Source organism: Cyprinodon variegatus, unplaced genomic scaffold, assembly GCF_000732505.1.
Source record: "Cyprinodon variegatus isolate N-32 unplaced genomic scaffold, C_variegatus-1.0 Scaffold1218, whole genome shotgun sequence".
Taxonomy (NCBI): Eukaryota; Metazoa; Chordata; class Actinopteri; order Cyprinodontiformes; family Cyprinodontidae; genus Cyprinodon; species Cyprinodon variegatus.
Window position 1 is genome coordinate 184,266 of NW_015151671.1, and position 10,355 is coordinate 194,620.

The 10,355-nt window shown below is 50.3% G+C and overlaps 1 protein-coding gene across 1 annotated transcript in view; it reads left to right on the forward strand.

Moving 5' to 3' along the window:
* tjap1 (tight junction associated protein 1 (peripheral)) overlaps positions 1–3,046 on the forward strand; it is a 19,981-nt gene extending 16,935 nt beyond the window's left edge. The window contains exons 10-12 of the mRNA XM_015401425.1: positions 319–402; positions 1,198–1,869; positions 2,147–3,046. Coding sequence (XP_015256911.1) covers positions 319–402; positions 1,198–1,869; positions 2,147–2,785 — 1,395 coding nt within the window. The 3' untranslated portion in view covers positions 2,786–3,046. The remainder of the gene's footprint in view (positions 1–318; positions 403–1,197; positions 1,870–2,146) is intronic.
* Positions 3,047–10,355: the final 7,309 nt, after the last annotated feature.

A 10,355-nucleotide genomic window follows, 5' to 3' on the forward strand; every position in this document is an offset into this window, starting at 1 on the left:
TGGCTAAAGCAGAGCCGCTGGGCGGGTCGTTTGGCTAAAGCAGAGCCGCTGGGCGGGTCGTTTGGCTAAAGCAGAGCCGCTGGGCGGGTTGGCTAATGCAGTGGCATTTGAGCACATAGATCCTGTTTCACCAATTAGCATCTGAACTTGATCCCAGATGTAATTATTCAGCAAGGATAACATCCTGCCTGGAACACAGAGACAGAAAAACACGATCAAAGCCTAAAATGTTATAAAATGAACCAGCTGAGGTTTTAAAGAATCCTCCAGAACTGCTAACAACCATGCAGCTAATGCTAACCTTTTGTCTGTGTGCAGGAGCGCTACAGGCAGGACTGCAACTTGGCCGTTCAGCTGCTCAAATGCAACAAATCCCATTTCAGGAACCACAAGTTTGCTGACGTAAGTACCAGAACCAGAACCAGTTCATCCCCAACAGAACCATCACTAATGGACCAGTTTCCATCTGAAGGGTCCCTCTTCATCCTTTTACTGATTATTGATGATGATGATGATGATGATGATGACCTTTAATAAGAGTAAATAGACTCATGCTGACCGTCCTCGTTCCACTGCTGAGCACAGACTGGAGGTCCCACGCTGTGGGGGGTGGTTCTGCTCGGGTCTCATCCCCACAGCAGCGGTACCGGTCCGGTTCTGACATTTCCAGCCATGAAGCATCAGATGGAGACTTTATGCTGCACCAGTGGGGTAAAAATTAGAACAGCAGCTATTTAAAGGCTGGCTCCATCAGTGGAGACGTTCAGAGAGGGGCCCATTTAATGTGAGGAACAGAACCAGAAAAGGTTCTAGAGAAACGGGTCTAAAGGTTCCGAACCTTCTAAGGATGGTTAACCCTCGGTGTGTCGTCCAGTTCATCCTCACCCCTCAATGCTTTCTGAATCTCTGAGCATCTAAGGGGTTCCCTGGGTACACAGATGCTCCAACATGGTGGAAAAGTGACGGCTGTAAACGTCTCCGCCGCCCACTCTGCTGTCCTTCCTGTCTTTGTTCCAAAAAAGTTCAAATCAATCCACTGGACTTTGTTTGGACTTTGAAAAATCTTCCTGGATGGAAGAGAAACGTCTTCAAACTTGGAAACAAAGTCCAGAGGATTGATTTTAACTTGTTTGAAATGACGATGACCTGGATGACTGAGGTCCTTCATGATGGCTTCCTGTCTTTGTCTCCGTCCAGCTGCCCTCAGAGCTGCAGGACATGCTGAACAAACACATGAAGAGCAGCCTTCCGGAGCGAGGCCCCGCCCCCGGCTGCCAGGACCCGGACACGCTCAGCCTGACGCACGCCGACGTGGTGCCCACCTCCGTCATCGCCCGCGTCCTGGAGAAACCCGAGCCGCTGGTCCTGAACTCGGCTCAGTCCAGCAGCTGCGGCCGACCGGTCGCCGAGGACGTCTTCGTGCACGTGGACATGACGGACCCGGCGGGCGAGGCCCGGGAGAACGGCGGCGCTCTGGAGGAGGCGCAGCACAACGGGTCCTGTCGCAGTCAGAGCAGCCTAGACGAGGAGCTGGGCGGGGCCCCGTCCTTTGAGAAGCTCAACCCGTACCCGGCGCCGCCGCCACCTCACCCGCTCTACCCGGGGCGTAAGGTTATCGAGTTCTCGTCCGACGACAAAGTCAAAATCCCCAAGAACTCGCCGCTGCCCAACTGCACCTACGCCACGCGGCAGGCCATCTCCCTGAGCCTTGTTCAGAACGACGAGGAGCGTCTGGCCCCAGGAAGTCCCGCCCCCTCCTCTTCCTCAGGCGGGGGGGGCGGAGTCAACCAGCACACGCCGCCGTCACAGCGCGATGCCATCAGTGAGCCGCTCTCCACCCAGTCCAGCCCGTTCAGCAGCCCGCCGCAGGTAAGAGGAAGCTCCGCCTACAGCTGCTACCGACCAATCGGAGAGCAGAGTAGAACCAGTCACATGACTGGTTGACGGTCTGATGGTTCCAGATCCTCCAGAGGTGCCATGCAGACCCCAGGAAGGTCCAGATGCTTTCAGGACCACTTGGAACCTCTGGAGGATTCTGGACCAAACTGGGACCAAACTGGGACCAAACTGGGACCTGCTAGCGGTCGATGAACAGAACCTTTTAGAACCAGGAAATCTGAACCTGATCCGTGATTCTTCCCCTCAGGCACCGAGCGTCCCGGCGAGCTCTGCCAGCTCAGAGGAGGACCTCCTCGCCAATTGGCAGCGAATGTTTGTGGAGAAGATGGCGCCGTCCTGCGAGGGTTCGGTGACGCACCGCACATCTTTCAGCAGTCAGACGGCGAAGGAGTTGCAGAGGAGGAGACAGGTGGCGGCCGGCGGGGCCTCTGCCTCATCAGAACGCCACAGAACCGCGTATTCGGACGGAGAGGATGGCTCGTCGGCGCGGAGCTGGACGCCCAGCCGAGGGTCCAGTTTGGATACGGACACTGACACGGAGGCTCAGCCCAGCAGGAGGAGCCGCTACGGCGCCGGGAGCGGCCCCGAGGACGGCGAGCAGCTCCTGATGAACCTGGAGGATGAAACTGGAAGCGTAGACACTACCATCACCGTGGCAACGGGCCCAGCCGACAGCCACAGGAAGGAGGAGGAGGACGACAGCTCAGCTGAAGAAAAAGACGTTTTTCCTCATGAGCTGCCCGTCATCTCGCCCCGCCTCCTCGAGTTTGACCCCGCCCCCGGCCCTCAGCGGCCGATGAAGAGCCCCAAGAGGATGGGGGTGCACCACCTGCACCGCAAGGACAGCCTTACCCGAGCTCAGGAGCAGGGCACGCTGCTGGACTGACCGTCTCCATGGAAACCAGGCCACACACACCCAGGAAATAGCCATACCTCTACCGTATGCTGCCGAGCGCGCTGGGTTCTGACATCGATTAGCCGACAGGTGATGAGGAAACCGAGCCAGACGACCTCACTTCCTGTTCCCTAAAAGATAGAAATGATCCAATCAGACGGGAGTTAGAAAAACTAATGATAGCAGATTATGAGCAGGTCAATCTGGGGGGGTCGGGTAAAGGGGGTCCCGCTCCATCTGGGGAGGTCTGGTTAGGGGGTACCACTCCATCTGGGGAGGCTTGTTAGGGGGTCCCGGTCCATCTCGTGGGGGGTCGGGTTAGGGGGTCCTGCTCCATCTGGGGGGAGGGTCCCGCTCCTTTTGGGGGTGTCATGTAAAATGGGTCCCGCTCAGTCCGGGGGGTCTGGTTGGGAGGTCCCGCTCCATCTGGGGGGGGGTCCCTCTCCATCTGGGGGGGCCTGGTTGGGGGGGGTCCCGCTCCCATTATAAGGCCTGAAGATGGATCCATTAATATCATAACTTTACTTTATTAAGGTGTTACTGATGAGAAAGAGGAAAATTAAACCTCATTGATTTTAGTTTCATAGATAATGAAATGACTCTTCTTGTAGAAAATAAAATCTAGAATTAGAGAGAATCTAGTTTTCTATCCCACCTGTGGATGATGTCATCATACCTGAGCCGCTTCCTGATCACCTGAATCTGATCGATGTCTGAAATCCCTCTGACTGAATAAAATGTTTGGTTTTCCTGAGCAGGGGCTTTTATTTTGAAGAGAATCACTCAGACTCTCAGTGCCTCCCTCACTTCCTGTTCCAGAGGTTGTGGGTTCGATGCCAGGCCTGGTCCAGTTCAGACTTTTCTTTTGATGTTTCTGCTCGCTGGCTACCTGTCATGTGTTCACTCGATGGATTGGTTGATTCTTGGCCCCGCCCCCTCCACCTAACACACTGATTGTCCCACGGGGGCGGGGCTGTGGGCGGAGCCTCTGCACCTGGAATGTAACCATCACTGTTTCTCTTGTTTTTTGCTTTTCTTTGTGGAATCTGATGTTTTGATTCGTAACAAAATGTGTTTTTTTTTTTACGGAAGCCTGTTTGTGTCAGAAACTGCAGCTCTGTTGTTCTGATCCGCAGCAGGAGGAGCCAATGACTCCCCCTGCTGGTGTGAAGCAGGAAGTTGGCGTTTTTGGCCCCTCCAGGCTTCCGTTGATGCTCGATCGCTCTGATCTTCTTCTGACACCAGGATGAATGTGGACTTCCTGCCGATTGTGTCCCACCGACGACCCGGACTGATCCCACACTCTGTGCTTTCACAGGACACATCCAGGTCCCGGTCCGCTCCGGGGTCCCGGTCCGCTCCGGGGTTCCCGGTCCACTGATTGTTGACTGAATGTTCCGGACCGATCCGGTTCTGATCACTGTCTCCTTCATGAGGTCCAATATTTTCATTTCTGTCCATAAAGATAAAAACTTATTTTCACAGAAGAAGAAAATTATTTCCTTTGGTTTTTATTAAATTCCTGATCGACTGATTTCTGCTCCGTCTGTGATTTGAGGAACCTGAACTGGATCAGAACCGGTTCTGATCGGGTTTAAATCTTCCTGAGAACTTTTCTCCTCCAGATGGTTCTGATGCTCATCTTTATCCGGTCCGGTTCTGTCTGGTTCTACCCGTCAGGTGAACAGTTCTGCTGGGCCCGGTTTACTGATCTTCATGCTGTGGTTTTGGGTTCTGTGTCCATCATCTGGTTCTGTTGGGTCCATTTAAGCAGAACCATGGTACCTCAGGCTTTAGGTTCTGCTCCATCTGGGCCTCTGCAGGTTCTGCTTCGAGCTGTCTGGATGGAGCAGAGGTTCCCTCCAACCAGAGCTTCTCTGGGTCAGAACCAGAACCAGCTTCCGCTGCTCCTCCAGGGATCGTTGATCTTCTCTGTTATCTGATCCAATAATCGGCCGGTTCCTGAAAACAGAATCGGTTCAGAGGAAGATGAAGCGGCGCCGTTTGGATGGCGGTTCTGCTCCATCTGACCCATCAGGATGTTCTCCCTGTGGTTCTCCAGGTCTCCTCCTGACCTTTGACCCCCGGCCCCTCCTCTCCCTGATGGACGAGGGTTGCTGGTTCAAATGCTGCCTCCCTCTGCTGGTCAGAGCCGCTCTGCCTGATGTTGATGGATCAGCTCTGCAGCAGCTTTAGAAAATAATCTTTATTTCAAAGTCGAATCAAATGAAACGTTGCATAAAAACAATGTTTATTTAGACTGAAGGTTAAATTATTAAACATTTAAATGAGGCAGAAGCAGCAGGTATGTGATCGCCGCTCCACTGAGCTGCAGGCGGTTGGTAGATAAACAGAACCGGGTCTCCTGGATCGGATCAGAACCAGCCCGCATCCGTTTTCTACATTTTTAAAACTTTGTCAATAACTGACTCCATCACTGACCAACACATCTGAGACTTTTCTGTTTCTGTCTTCTTGGAGGAGGTGAAACTCGCCTCCTTTTCTGCTCCTCCTCCTTCTAAACCGCTCCTCTTTGGACCGACACTCCTAACATGGATTCTATTTAATAAGGTAAATATCTACAGTTATGATGGAAAGTTTAGAAACACTCCTGATAAAGAAAAGGATAAATTCACAGCAGTAATTCTAATAACAAGAAACTGAAAAGAAAATATTAATAAAAACATAAAATAATGATTTGATCAATTGAAATACTGATTTTGAATTGTGATTTTAAAAATAATGATTTAAAGAAACAGGCCCAGACGCATTAGAGCACCTTCCTCACGAACGTTTCACTAACAAACCATCGGTAGAAATCACCTTAATGTTTTATTTTAGCAGCTCCATCCTGCTGCTTTACCTGCAGGTTTTCTACCTTATTAACATTTCTAATGAACCACAAATCAAAATTAATAAATGAGAGCATTTTCATCTAAGTTTTACTTTTTTACTGGCAGCTAAAAAAAATCAATTTCTAATGGGAGAATATGTAAACTTTTTATATATACCTTTTTTTTTTAATCCAAGTATTGCATAGTTTTTAGTCTGTTCTATATTATGTATGTTTTTGTTTTACTTTTTTCAATTTAGAAAGCGTATACAATATAAGAAAAAACAAGCCATATTTTAGGGGTGCTGTGTAATTTAAGGGTGCCTCAGCCCCCCTAAAATGGTCTAAAAACGCCTCTGTTCTGTTGGACCTGCAGAACAGGATGGAGGTTTGCTGCCACCTGCTGGAGGCATGAGGACCTGCAGCTCCTCATGCAGCTGCAGGCATCAATGTTCTGGTTCTGATCCACTGATCCCTGCTCACCGTAAAAATAAAAATAGGCCCTTCACATTGCAGAGTCATTATGAAGTCTATAAATCATATAACATATAAATCCATCACAATAAAATTAATGTGTTAATGGAGCAGAATAATACAGATGAGCCAAAAGTGATAAATTGATATTTATGTAAAAGACCTGGATTGATGACATTACGGTGATTACATCTCTATGGATCGTCTTCCTGCAGCCAGAAAACTGCTGGTTAATGAAGCCAAATGCTGCACAGGGAGGCATTTTGACTGCGTGGGAGTGGGGAGTACCAAGATGGCGGACGGTGGCTTCACTTCTTTCAGGCACTCAGCGATCCAGTCAAAAGAGATCGATGTTCTGATCTCACATTCTGGGTTCAGTAAAGGTTGCTGGGAAACCTGGAGACCCAAACAAGCATCCTGGGTTTCCATGGTACCCAGCCCAGTTCAGCAGAACCTGAAGATGTCCATGTCACCATGGCAACAGCAGGCAGAGACATGTTTTATTGTGTAGTTGTAGAGGGAAAAGGGGACTGATCCGGTTCTGGAACCAGTAGCAGAACCTGTGAAGTGATCGCTGGAAGCGGAGTTAGCAGAGCAGGTGGAGGATTAATGATGGTCAGTGATGTCATCAGATGGTCACTACGTCAGGAAGTATTCAGCTCATCTGTTTCCAGCTCCTGATCACATCTATCTTTGTTTTTCTATAAATTCCTAAACTGAACCTGAGTTTTAGTTTGCATCAGATTCTAATGTGAAGCTTCATAAAAGCCTGAGTCCTCTGATTATATATTTATAAATAAATAAATAAATATACGTTTACTCCATAGAAAGTATGAATTGATGGGCCCATGCTGCCAGCTGGCCTGTTTATAATTAACTATCTGCAGATCTAAGCTAAAGGTCAATCAGTTCTAGAAACATCTTCAGATGAATCCTCGTTAATCTCTGAACCAGATTAGCTCCTTATAAGGAGTTTTCAATCATTCTGGTTCATTTAATCTGAGTTGATTTCCTCCTTCCAGCTGCAGCCACTGGTCTGTTGATTAGTTTGGTTTATGTTACATTTCTGCTCCTTATCTTTAGTCAAATAAACACATGAAAGCCGTTTTTTATTAACTTCCTCCTGCTGGAGGAACGTTGCTCTGCTAACAGTGAACCGGTCCAAATGAAAGTTCTGCTTCAGACGAGCTGATTGCTGTGAAAGTGAGGCTCCCTGTGAGGATCCTAATCTAATCTAATCTAATCTAAGCAGCCCTGATGATGAGGAGCCTCCAGATCAGCAGATCATCCCTTCATGAGAGCCGACAGCTGCTGCGGCGCCGCCATCCCAGGCCGGGTCACACGGGTCAGCGACACGTCCTGATTGGATGAGAGCCCATCAGTCCTCTGCTGCCCAAGAACCACACCAGACCCAACAAGGGGCCCGGACCGCCCTGATACCAGGGACCGGGTCAGAGGGACCGGGTCAGAGTCAGGGGGCCCGGACCGCCCTGATACTAGGGACTGGACCGGATCAGAGGGACCGACTTAGGGGCCCGGACCCCCCTGATACTAGGGACTGGTCCGGGTTAGAGTCAGGGGGCCCGACTCAGGGGCCCGGACCGCCCTGATACCAGGGACTGGTCTGGGTCAGAGGGACCGGGTCAGAATCAGGGGGCCCGACTCAGGGGCCCGGACTGGTCTGGGTCAGAGGGTTAGGGGGACCAGGAGGTGATAGAAGGACCAGGTTACTTCCTAGGAAAGGAACCCAGAACAGACAGAACCTCAAAGGATGACATCACACCCCAATCAGAACACGGCAGAGAGCGAAGAGGAAACGGGTCTGGAACCCTCAGAACCTCCAGATCAGGGTCAGATCATCAGGGTCCCAAAGCTGCTCCCTTTACTCCATACAGCAACAGAACCTGCAGGCTGATTTGACCCAGCTGGACATCAGCACCTCCTCCATGAGGAGGAGGACAGAACTCCTGGTGGAGGTGCAGACCTCCTTTCCCATGCAGACTCCTCCAGGTTCTGTAAGGGAAAGGACAGAGCGCTGCGGTCCGGTCCGGTTCAGTCCGGTTGCTCTACTTCATCATCCTCTCTGCGGAGGATGATGAAGTTCTGAAGGGTAACCGTAGTAACAGCGGTCGGCCACCAGAGGTCCCCACACCTCTCTGCTGTCCTTCCATCTCTGGAAGTCTTGGAGGTTTTGTGGTCTGCAGCAGCAGCTGGCCATCTGTGGATCTGTGGCGGGATTGTCGAGGAATTGGGTCAGCCTGGGGGGGGGGGATTGGATCTTAATTCTTTTCTGCTGCAGATGTTCTGCTACTAATCGTTCAAATTAGGGTTTAAACTTCAGCGAGGAGACAATCATCAGACTTAGAGTCGGATCAGAACCACAAACACACGCAGCAAACAAACATGGCCGCCGCGGGGGAGCTCAGAAACCTCGATGACCTTTGCTCTCCAGGGACAGACGGACGGATCCTGAGGAAAGTTCTCCAGCTGGTTTCATTTCAGAGGAACGTCGGTTTGCTGGTTCCAGTTTGAGGAAAGAGAAGAACTGGTGATAAACTGGGAGGAGGTTCATCAGACGGAGGCTGAGGAGGTCTCTACCTGACCTCACCTGACCTCACCTGTCTGCCAGCTGTGCCCCCCCTCCCTCCAGTCCCAGGCCTCATGGTTGTGAAGAACCAAGCAGGATGAGGTCAGACTCTGACCTTTGAACCTGGAACCAAGCTGTAAGGAAACAGGAGGCGTCGCTCGGCAGGAAAGCTTTGACCCGGTTCTGGTGCCGACTGGGTCAGACCTGGTCCCTTTGACTCCAGATCTTCAGAATGATGCTGAATTCAGCTCAGAACAGCAGCCCCTCAGCATGATTCCGCCTCCTCCATGTTTTCCTGCTTTTATAATTTGGACCGGAACCTCCAGCTGAATCCAGTCTCTTCTTCAGCTGATTTCCAGACGTTACCTCAGAGTTCTGGAAGGTGTTCTACAACCTAAAGCTGCGTTAGAACCAAGTTCTGTTGGAACCGACCCGGTTTCTTTCTGTTCAGTCTCACTGTGGGACATCAGTGGATCTTCTTCATCCTTTGGCTCAGAGCCTCCTGGTTCCTGCTGACCAGAACCTTTGAAGGTTCTAGCTGATTCTAAGCTGGATCAGAACCAACAGGAAACAGCTTTGGTCATTGATTGTGGAATAAAGTGGATGAAGGAACTCCTGCTGCTGCCGAACCAGAACCAGAACCAGAACCCGGCTCTGTGTGACCTCCTACCTGTCAGCAGGACCTGGGTACGCCAGCTGAACATCACACTGAGGAGGGAAACTGGTCGGTTCTCCTCTTGGTGCTGCTGGATGAAGGTCCGGTTCTAAGTTAGAGCAGAACCTTGTTCTAAACTTAGATTTATCCAAAAGCGTTTCTTCTCTGGTTTTTACAGATTCCATCAGAAAAAACTTCTTTATTCTTCCAGAGAGTTCTAGGATCTTCTACCATCTCTCACCTTTTAACACCATCATCAGTCCGGTTCTGCGGTTCCACCTGAATACCTGCAGGGAACCGCAAACAGAACCGGAGCCTCACCATCCTGAGCGTAGGCCAACATGGCGGCATGGCCACTCTGTCTCCCTCTGCTCCCATGAGCCTTCAGGCTGTTGGAGAGGCGGCAGGTCGTCTCCAGGAGCTTCATGAGGGAGAAAGACGAGGGAACGCTGCAGAACCGGAGCTTCAGCTACGCATGGTCCACTTGTAGACAGAAAAAGAGGCGTCAGTTTGTTTGACTCGGATTTTTCTAACCTCCTGGTCTGTGCAGATGAACGAGTCGTTAGAACCTCCCAGACATCTTTCCCTGACCAAGCTAAACCATCCAGAGCGAAACAAGAGAACGTCTGACCAGAGAACCTGGATCATCTCCACCTCAGCAGCAGTTCTCAGGTGTTTTTATCACAGAAAGAGATGAAGCTAGGAGAGAGAAAGTCAAGCAGATTCTTTAAAATGTATAACTGCACTATCTGATAATGATCTGCTAAAATCAAACCTCCTTCAAAAGAAGGTTCAATTAGTAGATCTTTATCAGATAGAGCAGTTATACATTTTAAAGAATCTGTTTCACTTTCTCTCTCCTCTGTGTCGCTGAGCAGTGCTGCAGAGTGCTAAAGCTTAGCTTATTCCCTTCCACAGGTTGATGGTTTTGTTGATGGGGTTGCTAGTTCTCTGCGTACTGCCTTAGAAAACGCAGCTCCTTTGAAAATGAAAACCGAAAAAAATAGAAAGC